The sequence below is a fragment of the Hemicordylus capensis genome, chromosome 3, assembly GCF_027244095.1.
Source record: "Hemicordylus capensis ecotype Gifberg chromosome 3, rHemCap1.1.pri, whole genome shotgun sequence".
NCBI lineage: Eukaryota > Metazoa > Chordata > Lepidosauria > Squamata > Cordylidae > Hemicordylus > Hemicordylus capensis.
The window spans coordinates 21,881,556-21,898,843 of NC_069659.1; the positions used below are offsets into that span (position 1 = coordinate 21,881,556).

General features: G+C 44.9%; 1 protein-coding gene across 2 annotated transcripts in view; it reads left to right on the forward strand.

The window, feature by feature from the left end:
• Positions 1-17,288, forward strand: part of CEP57 (centrosomal protein 57) — a 39,053-nt gene that overhangs the window by 6,928 nt on the left and 14,837 nt on the right. For both annotated transcript variants that reach the window (XM_053306811.1, XM_053306812.1), the window contains exons 2-4: positions 56-212; positions 7,499-7,678; positions 15,018-15,139. In XM_053306811.1, coding sequence (XP_053162786.1) covers positions 56-212; positions 7,499-7,678; positions 15,018-15,139 — 459 coding nt within the window. The remainder of the gene's footprint in view (positions 1-55; positions 213-7,498; positions 7,679-15,017; positions 15,140-17,288) is intronic.

Sequence of the window (17,288 nt, forward strand, 5' to 3'; positions counted from 1 at the left end):
TGTGAGTGAGAGGAAGCAACTCGCATGCCTCTTATGAATTTTCTTTCACTTTCAGGATGCTCTTCGTGAAAGCCACAAATCTGCATCGTTCACAGATGGGCTTTCAGCAGCTTCGTTCACCGAGTACCCCAGGCACAGACCCTTCATTAATTCTGATTTACAACGATCCCCTGCCAGACCAGTAATTGCATATCCAGAGAGTAACAGCAGAGGTAATGTTTCCACCCAGAGGAAATGGGATCTCTTTGGGAATATAGAATCCAGTTCTTTCATCAGCCTGAAAGAGTCAGAACTCCAAACTAATGTGAGATTGCAGTAACCTTTTTGGCTAAGGGGATGGACTGTGGGTTTAAAAAAAATTCTTTTACAAAACTTGTCTGCTGATCTGAAGAAACTGAAAATGTGTATTTTGTAATTTACCTTTTTAAAATTGTGTTTTTTATGCATTTGGGGGAAATAAATTGGCATGTTTTTCAGATTAAGAACAGAAGAAGCCTTGTTGGATCAGGCCCTAGGCCTATCTAGTCCAGCATCCTGTTTCACATAGTGGCCCACCAGAAGCCTACGGGCAGGAGATGAGGGCATGCCCTCTCTTTAAAGGCTATTTTGGCCCTTTCTGAGGTGGTGGCAGCCATTCTGGAGGCCACCGCACATGCACCCTTGTGCTGGAGATCAGGGGAAGGCCAGTGGTGGGAGCGGGGCTGCCAGAGACCCCCACCTCACAGCTGTGGCATCATCCCTCAAGGCCGCCGCTGAACCCGGCAGCAAGTCAAATAAACACACCCCAAACTCTGGAACCCCTGAACCAGCCCCGAGCTGACCCGGGGGCTTCGACTCGATTTTGAGTTGAGTCGGGCCCGATCTGAACCGGACCAGTTTGATGTCGAACCGGCTCGAGGTTGCGCTGGTTTGCACATCCCTAATCTAGCTCAGTATTGTCTACACTGACTGGCAGCAGCTCTCCAAAGTTACAGTTAGGAGTTCCTCCCAACCCTACCTGGAGATGCCAGGGAGTGAACCTGGGACTTTCTGCTTTCAAGTATGTGGATGTTTTCCCACTGAGCTATGGCCCCATCCCCTAAGGGGAACATCTTACAGCGCACACATGTAGTCTCCCACCCAAATGCAAGCCAAGGCAGACTCTGCTTAGCAAAGGGGACAATTCAAGGTTGCTGCCAGAAGACTAGCTCTCCCGCCATCAGGTCATCTGGGGATGCCCTCCTCCAAGTGCTCTCCCCAGCAGAAGTAAGGCAAGTGACTGTGAGCAGCAGCAGCTTCTCTGTATTGCTGGAATTCTTTGCTGAAGGAGCTTCATCAAGCCAGCTTGCTTGTGACTTTTCATAGGCTGGTGAAAAATTTCAAGTCTGAGATGGTTGACAGCAAAGCTGACGTCTGTTAAGGTATTGTTTACTACTACGGTTTGTTTGTACTTTTTAGAATTCAGTTCAGTCTCTCCAATCAGCACTGGTTGTTTGACTGTAGGTAATAACAATCTACCCCAAGCGCCTGCCTTTAGTTTAAGGCAGCAAAGAATCTTGTGGCTCTTGAATGGATTAATGCAATTGTTGTAGCAGATGCTTTTGTTGACTGCTGTTCACTTCATGAGAGGCAAGAAGTGTTTTGCTCAGAATGCAAGTGTATCCATATAGAATACAGGTGGCCCTCATTATCTGTGGGACTTCCATTCCCACCAGTTTCTGTGGATAACGAGACCAAATCGGGGGGTTAGGTTCCTGGAGGGCAAAAAGGCAGAAATTGGAGAAATAACGGACCGTGCCATGCCCTGCAAAGTCTCCATCTGTCCAGCAATGCCACCCTCGCCACCTCCCAATTGTGCCAATTTCCATGAAAAGTTGCAAGGGAATTCCCCCCCCCCCCCAGGAAAGAGCCACAAAATGGCTCCGTTTAGCAAAATGATGGCCGCAAATGACCTCAGAGGTCATTTTCGGCCACCCTGAAACTGCAGATACAGTGGTCCCTCGACTTACGAACTACTCGACATAAGAATTTTTCGAGTTACAAACGGCAGTTTTAGATACGGTTTTAGATGCGGTTTTTTCAACTTACAAATTTTTAGATGGGGTTTCCTCGACTTACAAATTTTACATGCGGTTTCCTTGACTTGCCTGCCTGTTTACTGCCTGTTTATTCTTGAAAAGAAATGTTCCTGTGCAGTTTGCAAGCCTTACTGGGGGTCTGGGTCTTTTTTCTAGGCTCCGGAATGCATTAATCCGTTCCCAATGCATTATGGGAAACCGCTTTTCGACTTACGAACTTTTCGACTTACAAATGTGCATTCGGAACGGATTAATTTCGTAAGTAGAGGGACCACTGTACATTTATTCCCACTATTTTTTAAAGCTCGTATACTGAGGTTGGGTTTCCTCTGCCCAACCATGGATACGTGAAACTGCGGGTGTTAGGACCATGGTGCTGAGGGCCACCTGTATATAGATGGGTACAGGCAGATATTTTCTGGGAAATCTTGAATTTGATCTTATTCTGGGAAAAAATCCAAATTTTATTTGGATCCAGGAACCAGCACAAAAATTTAGGGGCAAGACACGCTTGACAAAATTATTGGACTTGGTGATGGACATTGTGTGGGTAAAAGGTAAGGTGTGCCGTCGAGTCGGTGTCAGCTCCTGGCAACCACAGAGCCCTGTGGCTGTCTTTGGTAGAATACAAGAGGGGTTTACCATTGCCTCCTCCCACTGAGTATGAGATGATGCCTTTCAGCATCTTCCTATATTGCTGCTGCCCGATATAGGTGTTTCTCTTAGTCTGGGAAACATACCAGCGGGGATTCGAACCGGCAACTTCTGGCTTGCTAGTCAAGTCATTTTCCCACCATACTATTAGGGGGAAGAGCTAAATGGGCTTCTTTCCCCCCTTTATGAGTAACATACTTAGAAAAGAAACAGGGCTGCCTGGGAGAAACAAAAAAGCAGGATTCACCGTGGTTTGCATTTGGACGGGTGACTACATGTGAGCACTCTGTGCTGTATGATATTCCCCATAGGGGATGGGGCCACAGCTCAGTGTTAGAGCATCTGCTTGCATGCGCAAGGTCCCAGGTTTAATCCTTGGCACTGCCAGTGCTAGGTAGGACTGGGAGAGGCTCTTGTCTGAAACGTTAGAGAAGCTGCTGCCAGCCAGTATAGACAATACTGAGTTAGATGGACCAATGGTCTGATTCGGTATAAGGCAGCTTTGTATGTTACCTCTGAATACCCTAGTCTAGCCGCCATGGTTAAATTTCTAGGCACAATGGCTCCCTGACACCTGGGATTTGTCAAGCCCTGTCATCAGCCTCTTAATTTACCTCCCTCCCAACCTTGACTGGATTGCAAGGCAGAGTATATGCCTATTTCCACCACCACTTTCCTTGAAATAATGCAGATTGTGGTGTAGCTCTCTGCCAATGTTGCTTGATGGTGCCATGGACCAATCGAACAATTGTCTCTCCTTCCCTGAAGACCCGTCTTGAGGATGCTAAAACACACTCTGGGCTCCCATGGGCCTTCTTTATCCTTCCTGCCGATATCTATTTGGTCTGACCTGACCTGACCCATTCACTGGGTTGAGAGCGACTTCTGCCTGCTAATTTCTTCCTGACTTTTCCGTCTTCTGCTTGGGGATATTCGAATCCTAGTTACTTTGACTTGGGAGCATTTGGTGCGATCTGGTTTGAGAAACTCTGAAGCAAAGTGTCCTCCCCAGGATGTCAATGGTGTTCTCTTTTCAAATGGCGGCTGATAAGCTAATTAAAAGAGGATTGTGCTGGCAAGGAGCTCTGTGGGATATTGCAGCAAAGAAGTGGTCCTGCTAATTATTGATGAGGCAGGGTTCCTTGCAGCTTTGCCAGATGTCAGAGAGTGAAAAAACGAAAACGAAGCTGTGTTGCAGCTTTTTGTTTTCTCCCTTGATCGCAGAGCCATCAGATTGACGTTGAGCCAGTCTGTTGGTTCAAATATTTTAGCTTGAAATCTTTTCACGGCCTGTTGCTGCATCTGTTTTGTAGAGTATATGAAGACCTAGAGATTGTTCTTGAAATAGTGATCCGGTGACAAATAAATACACAAATGGCATCTGGTGCTGGGGGGGGGGAACCCCCACAGATCCTGCTAAGGAAACAGCAGTAGAACCTGGCTCTCTGTCATAGGCAGAAAAGCATATGTTAACTATTAGGTCTGTGCAAGTCAGGAGATGATGTTGGAAATCCTGGCCGACACCACAAGGAGGCCGCAGAATATGGGCCAGTTGCCCCTGGTAGTTCAGTGGTGGTGGGGACCACTATAAGAGATGCTCTGAGTGGAACTACAGTACCCAACCGCCCCGTGAGTTTTCACAGGCTGCCTTGTGTCACTCCTTGCCTGCCCCCGGACACTCCCGAGATTCTCTTCAGTCTCCCAGTCACCCCCGCACCAATTAAAGAGCCCCACCACTGCACAGCCAGGGGCAATTGCCCCACATTCTGCTGCCTCCTTGTGGTGTGGGGCAGGATTCCTGACATCCTCTCCCAGTTACTGTTCCCTCTAACAGGGATATCCAGATGTTGTTCACTACAATTTCCAGCATCCCCAGCTGTCTTTGGCTGGTGATTATGGGGGTTGTAGTCAACAACATCAAAATCCCTGTTAGAGGGAACAGTGCTCCCAACCTTTCTGACTTGCACTGGCCTATTAAATATATTTATTCACATTAAAACTCCTGTCTTGCTGAATCAGCCCATTGTGGCTTCCGTCAGTGACGAAGGGGAATACGATGGTTGCTTTTAAAAGCCATATATCAATATGAAGCAAGTTGCAAGTGTGTGCAAGCCGGGTGAAGCCAAAAACCCAAGAGAACACTGGTGCATGGGATAAACAAGGCGACGCCAGCATTCCTGATTGGCTGGCACTGATACACACACGCAGACGCCAGCCCCAGCAGTGTGGCACAAGACTGCAGTTGCTCAACCACTTATGCCAGCATGGCTTCACTTGCGCAGTGCTAATTCCATCGGAAACTATGTAAGTTCTGCGCAAGTCTGGGCACGCTCTTTTAAGTAGTTGTGCAACAACATTAATGTGCAGCACCACTGGGGGCTAGTTTCTACATGTGCAGCAGTGCCAGCTGATCGGGAACAACTGTGTTGGCTTGCACATCGCATGGGTTGTTGAGTTCAGCACTACTATCAGCCTCTGATGTGAGGGGCTGTTTACAAGTAACTGCATTAAAATCTATGAGATCTATAGAAAATTGATGGTGGGGGTGACTGATCTGGTCATTTATTCATCATATTCGCATCACGTAGGGAGGAAAACCTAGATCTCGGTCCTGTCCCCGATGATGCAAAAATACGGAATGACTATTATTTATCTATATCTTTCTATTAACTGTCTATCATATCTTATACCACCTGATATGCGCATCTCTAGGTGGTATACAGAATTTAAATAATTATAATAAAAAAGGGGAAATAACAATACCAGCAAAATCAACAATAGTAATATAGTAATTAGATGAAAGAGAAGGGAAGTAAGGAAAAAGGCGGGTGGGGGGGGAGAGGGAGGAAAAAATAAAAGGAGATAGAGAGAAATTTATTTATTTTATTGGAGGGGAGGAGGTACATGTGGCTGGGTGGGGGGAGAGGAGTGGGGGGAAATAAAGTGAGGGAGAAAAAATAAAAAGGATAACCTATCTTGAAACATAGGGAACAGGTTAGCGGTTAAAACATGAAGTGTTACTTTAATATAGATTCCACTTGTGGATTCAGTCACTCTGAATGTGGATTCAGTGGGTCTGAAGAGTCAAAGAGATTAAAACAGGGAAGTGTCCATTGAGATAGGCTAATGAAGCTGCTCTTGAGTCTGACATCCACATTTCTGAAGACTGCACTGGGAGACCTAAAACAGTGAGAAGGTCTTTACCTGTCAGAACTTTCCTTTGAGCTGAACTTGTAGAGAGAAAGGAAATCCCCATCAGTAAGCAATTTGAGCTGTTGACAGCGCTTCAGTTATAGGATGCATTGATTTGTCTGAAAGTTTTAAAAATTGCTTTGTATTGTATTTTGTATTTTATTTGCTTCACTTTTGATCTCCTATGATTTAATGTGTTATATGTTTTTATTTCATGTTTTAATGCTGTGTTGTGAACAATTTGTTATGGGGTGGCTAACAAAGATCATCATCATCATCATCATCATCATCATCTCCTTTTTAGCGTCTCTGGAAATAAATCTGGGAAAACTAAAATAGGTTTGGTTTGGTGCTAGAAATTCCTTCATTTTCTATCTTCTTGGAGAATTTTGTTTTTCAAACAAGCATTTAAAATTTTTGCCACTCCATCTCTTGAAAGGTTGCTAGGGCTAGATAGCAGAGGACCTACCCGGTAGGCATTAGAAATGATTGAATAAAGGCAATCTTCCAAGTGGACCTCTTTGCTTAGCTAATTAGAGACAAAAGAAATAACATCTGATCCCTCAAGATGTTAACGGAAACCTCTGAAGCACAATGAATCCTTGCACCATTGATTTGCCAATTTTTCTATATGAAGAATATAATCCTCTTCATTTTTTGTAATACTTGTATTTCTGTCTGGAGGGTTGTGCCCAGCTCCATAGCCATTTCGGATACTTGCACTATCTCAGAAGTTTTATGTTCAAATTCAATCAGTTTGTTTTGTAGTGGTTGCAGTAATAGCTGCATCTGCTCTAAGATGTTGGATTTTACCTGGTGTAGCTCTTTCAAAACTAGCCGAGTCTCCTAATAAGTGCATTTATGTCAATTGGGGTCCTTAGGAATTCTTTTGTGGTCATTTTGTCTTGTTGAAGATGCGAGCTGTTTGTGGAGTGAAAAGGAAGTTTTTTAGATCTTTTCTCTTGTAGGTGGAATCCTTGGATGTTTTAGCATCAGACTTGCCCATTTTGGTTAACAAAGAAAGCCATTCAGTGCTAAGCAAAGCGATAATTTTATTTGTTTGTTTGTTCGTTTATTTATTTATTTATCCGATTTCTATACCGCCCTTCCAAAAATGGCTCAGGGTGGTTTACACAGAGAAATAACAAATAAATAAGATAAAGATAGAACCCTGTCCCCAAAGGGCTCACAATCTAAAAAGAAACATCAGATAGACACCAGCAACAGTCACTGGAGGTACTGTGCTGGGGGTGGATAGGGCCAGTTACTCTCCCCCTGCTAAATAAAAAAGAATCACCACGTTAAAAGGTGCCTCTTTGCCAAGTTAGCGAATTAATCCCCGAGCTCTGGAGCTAGGTGTCTGTCTTCTTTGGTGACATCACTTCCCACATCATATTTGTATCTTGCCTTCCCTCCAAGAGATTCAGGCCGGCATATGTAAAGTTATCCCATTTTATCTTTGTGACTGGTCAAAGGACACCCCTGGGGTTCATGATAAGTAGAAATTTGGGCTCCCAGTCCAGTGCTTGATCCACTATATAATGCTGGCTCATTATCAGACAGGTCTAGTAGTATTTGGCTTGTTTTCTTGCTAGCAATATTCTCGGCTCTGAAGAACCTTCAGGAGAAAATACGACGGTTGGAGCTGGAGCGGATTCAAGCCGAGGAGAGTGTGAAAAATCTGACGAGAGAAACCTCGGACTACAAGAAAGTGCTGAATGAGCAACTGCTGGAAAGAGAGCATTCAAAGCTGGAGGTGGCCCAGAAAAATGGAGGTACGCCGGCATCTCTTGCCTTTGCTCGTCCACAAAGCGGTAACTGCACAAGTCCTGCTTATGAGTTGGGTTAGGTTAGTGAATTGTGAGTAGAACCTGTAAACAAAATCTGATTGTTTGCAAATCAATCAATCAATCTGATTGTTTGTGGGCTGACCCATCCCAGAAGGTCAAGGTGGAAATTATGGCCAGGTTCAGACATGGTACCAAACGCATTCAGACATTTATTTCTATGGCAGTAAGCTTTGAGAAGATCCCTCCCCTCCCCTCTTTCTTAGGGCGGCTTCATATGGTTGCTGGAAAGTAAGTCAATAAGTCAGCAGGAAGCCGTTTCCCCACAAGCGAGTGCACACTCCAGCTGTGAGCAGCTATTTCCCCCGTTTTCTGTGTTGTCGTTGTCGAAATCTGCCAACCTCCAGGTCCCAAATTGCACTTCTCTCTGCCACCCAACTTTTGTCACCCGACATCAAATGTCGGTTGGGTTCCTGGAAGAAAGTGCAGTTCAGGAACTGGAGGTTGGTGGGTTTGGATGACAAGAAATGTGCAGAAATAGCTGCTTGCGCCAGAAGCACATACTTGTCGGGAACCAGTGGTTCCTGCCAATTTACTTTTTGGCAGACGTGTGAACATAGGAAGCTGCCAAATACTGAGTCAGACCATTGGTTCATCTAGCTCAATATTGTCTTCACAGACTGACAGCAGCAAGGTTGCAGGCAGGACCTTGGAACCTCAGATGCTCTTCCCAGAGTAGCTCCATCCCCTAAGGGGAAGATCTTCCAATGTTTACGCATGTAATCTCCCATTCAAATGCAACCCATGGTGGACCCTGCGTAGCAAAGGAGACAATTCATGCTTGCTACCACAACACCAGCTCTCCTCCCTTAGTGTGCGAGAGGAGGTGAATGAAAGACTCAACTTCTGAATAAGCTGCAGTTCCCTGTGATGTGTAAACCCTGGACACTATGCAAACAGTTTGTTTATGGATTTCCCTAGCCACAATTACAGCAAACCATTTAAGAACAATTTCCCCCCTCTTGGGCTGATTCCCCTTGTCTTGGCCAGTAGGTTTTGCATTTTAAAATTTTATTAGTTTTTACAAGATCTTAACAGTCCAATTACATTTAATTAAGTAAATATTGACTTCCCGCTTACCAGTCTGCGTGGTTCATGTTAGCTATACATATAAACCATTGCTATAGTAATTCAAAACATATATACTCCACATTACAAACTCAATTTTACCCTACCCAACCTGCTGTTATTACCAAATTTCAAACCCTGCTGAAAGGTCCATGTTAGAAAAATAGTTCTTTAAGTAAGAATGGTTCCCAATCTTCTTTGAAACATTCCAAGTTTTCATCCCTTATAAGTGCTGTAAGTTTTGCCATCTCAGCATATTCCAAAATGTTTATCAACCAGTCTTCTTTTGAGGGCATTTTATTGTCTTTCCATTTCTTTGGCCAATAGGTTTCAATCTTCCTGGACACTAGCACTGCTGGTTAAACTTTCATCACTTGGCTTCTAGAATATCTGTCAATATTAGGATATAGTCAAGCCAAGGAGACCCTCAAACAGAGGATTTTGGACACTGAGCATCAGAATGACTTAGTCATAAGAGGGCATCTTGGTGATTTCAGCTGGGAGTCCGCCAGTTACTTATTGTCCCAACTATCACAGAGTGTTCCATAGAGCAAGACATGATGCCTTACCATCAGCAGTTTTATATGGGAAATTTTTGAAAATTCCCCTGGCCAGTCAGATCTGCCCTTGTGGTTCAGGTGAGGTTGAATCTGTCCAACATGTGCTGTTATATTGTTCCTTTTATGACGACAGTCAACATAGTCTTGTTACTCCCTTGATATCACATTACCCCAGCAGAACTGATGAATTTTATATCACACTTCTTCTTGCAGGTAAGAAATCTTCTATCACTCACAAGGTTGCTAAATTTTGTGCAACCACTTAAGATCTGCCAACAATTAATGTCTGTTTTCTAGATCCCATCATAAAACCTTTATTCTGTTGGTGCACTGTATGATGTATCTCTTATGTGAATGCTGTCTAATTGGGTGTTTCTATGTCTGATCTATTATAATCAATTTCATTCATTTATTCATTCATTCCAGCAAACCACAGTGCTCTGAGTTGGGACATAACTGAGAACTGTTCAAAAGCAAAAGGAGAAGCTTTCAATCGCTTTTGTATGCAAAGCAGGAAGTGGGAGTGTGCAAGCCCATGCGTTACTGTATCGTGTTCTTGTAGTGTTACACCATGGTTTAGCATCATGCCCGAACCAGGACTATATGGGAAAGAAGTATATAAAACCCAAGAAGTTACAATTAGAGTTGTCAATCATTTAATCTTTTTTTAGTGTTTTCATTTTTTAAAATCTGAATCCTGCTTTTGAGACCAAAATTGTTTCCCAATGCAGTTCACAACAATCAAAACTGGTAATGTTGTGCTGATGGTAGGTGCTGTTTATACAGGTGAAACTCGGAAAATTAGAATATCGTGCAAAAGTCCATTAATTTCAGTAATTCAAATTGAAAGGTGAAACTGATATATGAGACAGATGCATTACGTGCAAAGCGAGATAAGTCAAGCCTTAATTTGTTATAATTGTGATGATCATGGCGTACAGCTCATGAAAACCCCAAATCCACAATCTCAGAAAATTAGAATATTACATGGAACCAAGAAGACAAGGATTGAAGAATAGAACAATATCGGACCTCTGAAAAGTATACAGTGTACTGTGCTTGATTGGCCAGCAAACTTGCCTGACCTGACCCCATAGAGAATCTATGGGGCATTGCCAAGAGAAGGATGAGAGACATGAGAACAAACAATGCAGAACTGCTGAAGGCCGCTAATGAAGCATCCTGGTCTTCCATAATACCTCATCAGTGCCACAGGCTGATAGCATCCATGCCACACCGCATTGAGGCAGTAATTGCTGCAAAAGGGGCCCAAACCAAGTACTGAATACATATGCATGCTTATACTTTTCAGAGGTCCGATATTGTTCTATTCTTCAATCCTTGTCTTCTTGGTTCCATGTAATATTCTAATTTTCTGAGATTGTGGATTTGGGGTTTTCATGAGCTGTATGCCATGATCATCACAATTATAACAAATTAAGGCTTGACTTATCTCGCTTTGCATGTAATGCATCTGTCTCATATATCAGTTTCACCTTTTAATTTGCATTACTGAAATTAATGGACTTTTGCACGATATTCTAATTTTGCGAGTTTCACCTGTAAATAAAAAATAAAATGCCCTTCGGGATTTCAGGCTTACAGTTTAACAGATGAGGCACTCAAGAGAAGAGGAGTGAAAGAAGAAGGTAGAGGCAGGAAACCAGCTTGACAATTGCCCTATTCATACATTGTGTTTAGTGTACATATAGTCTCTGAACAATATACACATACAGGTCTATACACATGTACAGTTATTACACATTTTCAACATGTGAACAGGAGTACATTTTGTGTCTGTGCCCTGTATTTGAGGGGACTACACTCATTGTCACTTTATAAATGTTTAGTTATTCATATAAAATCATATACAGGCAAACCTTGTTATTTGCTGGAGTTCCATTTCTTGCCTATTACCGCGAGTAACAAGACCGTAATAAGGCATTATGCCTATGGGAAACAGGGGGTTAGGTTCCGGAACGGAGGAAAACAGCTACAAAACACAAAATTGTTTACTGTACCATACCCCATGGGGTCTGCATGTGTCCAGGAATGCTCCCCAAAGCACAAAATGCTCACCAAAACCGCAAAAAATCATGGAAGAAATGTGAGTTGATTTTTTTTTAAAAGAAATGAGCCACAAAATGGCTCCTGTAGACAAAATGGCAGCCAGAAGTGACCTCTGCGGTCATTTCCAGCCCTCTAGGAACCGCACATACATGGGTTTTAACCCTTTATCTGCGGATAATGAAAATGGGTGTCAGTTAGACATGGATGCACAAAAACGCAGATGGTGAGTATGCAAATAGTGAGGTTTCCCTGTACACATGTATAGAGATACCTGTATACACATACAACTCAATGTCTGAATATGGTGAATGCTGGAATGAATTGATGAGTTAGTAGCAGGTGCATGCACTGCTATAGGGTCAGGCTGATCTTCCCATACCAGTGTTCTTGTTAGTCCTTTAGTCCTGCCCTTTCCCTTGCTACTGCTGTCACAGGGTAGAAATCCATGGCTTTTCAAACTCTGTTAACTTCCGGGAACCTTTCCCCCACCAATTTTCCTACTGCAGAACTCCTGCACATTGAAGAGGCTTTGGTGATGGATGGGAGTTCAAGGACCCATTCTCAGTTTATGTGGAGGACTGGCCCAGCATCTTGGGCTTCACCATTACCCTACACAAAGTGAGAGTTTGCCCCAGAACACATGCCTTGGTGGTTGCATGTTGTAGGGGGGAAATCCGTAATGGTGAGCCAGCCATTCTAGTCTCTTTGAGGAGCCTCTGAGAAGCTTTATAGACACCCCAGGCTTCCCCGGAACACTGTTTAAAAACCACTGGGACCAAGATAGCAAATGTTGCCCAGGAAAGCTACAAAAGGTCTGTTTGGGATCAACGGCTCTCTTCCTCTCTAGATGGCCAATGGAATCAGAATGCAAAGCCCAGTTCCAGAAGCAGCCCGGTCATCACAATACCCAGTTGTTCTTTCCTGCTGTTAAACAGTTTGAGTCTGCGGAACGACTGTTTGTTCTGGTCGTGTAGCTGAGGCTGGTTTCTGGCTAGCTTTGGCTGCTGCTCCTTCTGAACCCTCTGCCTGTTAAGCCACATCTGCAGTTGCTCAGGGTTGGGTTGAGTATCTTGGCTTTGGGCAGTATAGAGCCTGCTTCTGCCACACTCATGTGTGTCATTGCTTCCGTTGCTTGAGGAGTCCTTTCTGGCTTTGGCCGTGTTCAGCTGGGTGTCCTTCAGAGCGGCCTTTTCCCTCCTGTCAGGTGCCCCCGCCCCGGAGTTTTAAAGAGCCTATTCTTTGTCAAGACACTTGGTAAGCAGTCTCAGTACAGGACCCTCTGTTGGAACTTGGTGGTTTTGAACTGCAGTGTACATCCTAGGCCTGGTAAGATGTTTGCAGATGGAGAGAGAGAAGTATTTGTAGAGATGCTTATGGAATAATCTACCTACCTGGGATAGTGCTGCCTGCCTGGGATAGTGCTCCCTCTAACAGGGATTCCCAGATGTTTGTTTATTTTATTTGATTTATTTGATTTCTATACCGCCCTTCCAAAAATGGCTCAGGGCGGTTTACATGAAAACAAAACTGAAATCAATTAACTATTAAAATCAAAAACTGTGTAAAAACAACATAAATCCATTCTTAAAGCAATTAAAACAGTTTTTAAAACCCTGGAAAGCCAGGCCAAACCTTTACGGTTTAAAAACAAATGTTGTTGACTACAATCCCCAGAATCCCCAGCTGCAATGGCTTTTGCTTGGGGATTATGGGAGTTGTAGTCAACAACATCTGGAATCCCTGTTAGAGGGAACACTGCCGGGGATTCTTCTCCCAGTGTTGAGGTTCTACTTCACTGGATGTTTTTATTGGTACAGAACTCAAAATGGCTTAGATGCGGGCTTGCTGCTCGAGTGGCACATCCAAATCTGGTGCCGCTCCTAGCGCAGGCAGGGAAAGCTCCGTGCCAGCAACGCTGTGTGCCAGAGCAGCTGTGCCCGACTCCTAGCATTTCCAGTTCCAGTGTGAATTGGGCACAGCTGCTCTGATGCAGAGCGTTGTTGGTTATAGAGTCTCTTACATATGCAGTAGGAGGGGCGATAGACTGGTAAGTGCTGCACAGCAGCAAGCACATCCATTTACACCAGATTTTGTGGCCAGAACCTAAGGGGTATACTCGTGAGTCAAATGGGCCGTAACCCAAAATTTGGCTTTAAAAAGGCCAAATCTGGCAACAGAGCACCAGAATCTGTAGTTACGCAATCAACAAATATTTATAGACCACTTTCCAACAGAAGTTCCCAAAGCGGTTTGCAGAGATATAATAACATAAAATGGCTCCCTGTCCCCAGAGGGCTCACAGTCTAAAAGAGAAACGGACACCAGCAACAGCCGCTGGAGGGATGCTGTGCCGGGGCTGGATAGGGCCAGTTGCTCTCCCCTTGCTAAATAAAGAGAATCACCACTTTTAAAAGGTCCCTCTTTGCTCAGTTTGTAGGGGCGAGGTGAGGTGAGGTTCTAGAGGTGTGTTGCTGGAATAACAGTATATTTTTTAAAAATAAGTTAAACTTGAAAAAACTGTTCATTTCTGACATTTAATCTTGTATTGGCTGACATCCAGGCAAACCAAGTGCTGGTACTATGTGAGATGTTGTGATGCTGTTGATGGGTTAATGTAGCACTGCCACTCGCATGGGGTGAAATTTTGGCAACCTCTCCTTCCCCCTGGATGCGCTCTGAGCCACTCACAAGTGTGCCCCTGAGGGTTGTGTAGCCTTCAGGGACATATTTTTGGGTACCGCAGGGGGCTTCTGGACAAAGAGAAAGCTGTCAAACTGCCCGCCCCCCCCTCCACTTCTCTGGTTAGCGCTAGTGCTGCATTATTCCGGAATATCAGCTGCATGCGCACATCTCATGTTGCACCAGCACTTTGTTGGTCTGGATATCGGCCATTGTTTTTCAGAATTGTGCAGTTCTGTAAACTGCCTTGAGCCATTTTTGGAAGAGCAGTATAGAAATCAAATAAATAAATCTCTAATTGAACTTTTTAAAAAATGTAAATACTTTTGAAAAACCAGAGTGTGAGTGTTTTGAACATTTTTTTTAAACAAATCCCAGGTTTTGTGTTGTGTTTTAAATTTGTGGAGGAGTGAAGAATAGTGGCAGGATTTTTTAAAAAAAATTCTTTCTTTTTCAACTTATTACACACACACGCGCGTATAATCCATTTCTGAGATGCTGAATCCTGCAGTTGCTGCTGGAATTCAATTGGAGCAGAACACAAGAGAGATTGGAATGCTCAAATGATAACCAGCATAGCGTAGTGGTTAGAGTGTTGGACTAGGACTGGGAAGACCCGAGTTCGAATCCCCATTCAACCATGAAACTCACTGGGTGACTTTGGGCCAGTCATGTATTTCTCAGCCTAACCTACCTCACAGGGATGTTGTGAGGCTAAACATAACCATAACCTCTGAGCTCCTTGGAGAAAAAGTGGGTTATAAATGTAAAAGTAAAATAAAACCTAGTGAAACTGAAGGCATCTGCTCATTCCTAGTTATTTGTGTGGTATTAACCTCTGGATGCTGTTGGAAATCCACAATAACTGCAATCAACTTTCTGTTGTTCAGAGTTGGCATCTCAGCTGGCTGGTGCTGAGACTCGCTGTGGCCTTCTGGAGAAGCAGATGGAATACATGAAGCAAATGATACAACATGCTGAACAAGAAAAGATGAGTGTCTTGGAGAAACAGGTATGTCCATTGTAGTGCAGTTTGCCCTGTTTCTGCTGACAAGTGAGGTTTTCCTCTGGGTTCCATTGCAGGATGGGATTTTCACTTTCTGTGTGCCCCTGTGCCTTTAATGGCAGCATGGCATAGAGAAGTTTGGCATGGGCTACTGCTTCTGTCATCATCCTTGGCCACTGTGGCTGAAGGCTGGGGGTGATGGGAGTTGTAGTCCAAAACCAAGAAGTTACCCAAGACTGTCAAAGTACTAAACGTATATTATCTTGATGTGATTTTAGTCTATGGCCTAACTCACAAACAGCAGATGAAATGATGAAACTTCCTGGACTGTACCATTGCAGACAACAGGTGGGGATACTCCCCCATATATAAAGCCTTGTTCCTGCATTCGGAACTGGGACAGTCTTGGAACAGTTTTACCAGAAGGGGTGTGCACAAAATGGGTTTTGCGTTTTCAAGCACAAAATGAAATGCAAAATGCTCTAAACGTTTTGTCAGAATGGTGGCGAAGCTGGCTCTTTTGACGAAACAGACTCGAAATGTTTCAAGTGTTTCGGCCGTAGGGAACAATGGGGAACTTGAAACACCTTTTTTGTTCCCCATTGGTAGCTCTGAGGGACACCAAAGTGGGTTGGGTGGTAGGACATGATAAGTGCTACCTACCAGCCAACCCACAAAAGAAATGGGCAAGCGGGCAATTTAAAAATGTTTAACCTTTTCCCCAGACCTCCATAGGAGCCTATGGGGAAAGGGTAAAATTTTGTTAAAAATCACCTGCTTGCCCATTTCTTTTGTGAGTTGGGTGGTAGGTAAAAATAAGTAAAAACCGCACTGCAAAGGGAAAAGAGAGACAGATAAGGTACAGGTACTCTCTGTCTCTCTCTCCTCACATGCAGGACCCAGTCCACCAGTCACTCTGTGCTGCTGATCCTTCCTCCTAGTGCTGATCTCTCATGCTATAAGAGAAAGCTCTCTGGCTTCTCAGTCCCTTAAATACATCTTGAAAACCCCTCCTTTGGCTCCCCCTGCCCCCAAGCCAATAGGGGCACAGTTGCCCATGACAACATTTGATTTGGATGATAACAAGCCAAAATCCGGCATAGCTGTAATTTATTTCTCCATGTCAGCATCATCGGGAGAGGGCATAACCTCCCTAAATGCCTGCCTGGAGTAGGTGATGGGCTGGATGAGGGATAACAAACTGAGACTGAATCCGGCTAAGACAGAGGTACTCATTGTGCGGGGTCGGAACTCGAGAGATGATTTTGATCTGCCTGTTCTGGATGGGGTCACACTTCCCCAGAAGGAACAGGTACGCAGTCTTGGGGTGCTTCTGGATCTGAGCCTCTCCCTAGTGTCCCAGGTTGAGGCGGTGGCCAGAAGTGCCTTCAATCATCTTCGGCTGATACGCCAGCTGCGTCCGTTTCTTGAGGTGAACGACCTCAAAACAGTGGTACATCTTCTGGTAACCTCCAGACTGGATTACTGCAATGTGCTCTATGTGGGGCTGCCCTTGTATGTAGTCTGGAAACTATGGTTGGTCCAGAATGCAGCAGCCAGGCTGGTCTCTGGGTCATCTCGGAGAGACCATATAACTCCTGTATTGAAGGAGCTACATTGGCTGCCAATATGTTTCTGGGCAAAATACAAGGTGTCGGTCATCCTATATAATAAAAGGCTAAGTGAGTGGCCATGGCTTTGGAACGTTGGGGATCTGCGTCCCTGCCTCCCTGGGCTGTTCTGGGCCTGCGCGAAGCGCAGGCCCAGAAGAGCCCAAGGGACACAGGACTGCAGACACCAGTGTCCCACAGCCACGGGCGGCCATTAGCCGGTGTGTGGAGGCGGGGGAAAGTGGCCGAGGCGGCGGCAGAGCCGCCGCCTCGGCCATGAGCTGCGGCACGGCGAGAGGAGGCCGAGGCAACCAGAAGCGGCCACCCTGAAAAAGGCGAGGGCAATGGCGGCGGGGGAAGACCGAGACAGGGGACAGGGAAGCTGGGCGAGGTGGCGGCAAAGCCGCCAACGAGGCCCCCGCCCGCTCACAGCCGTCGCCCCCGCCTGCTCACCCGCCCTCCCAGCTGCCCAAAATCACCTTCCCCGCTCCCCCCCAAAAAAGATTAAGGGCCAAAATGGCCCATGAGAAGGTCGCCGCCCCCCG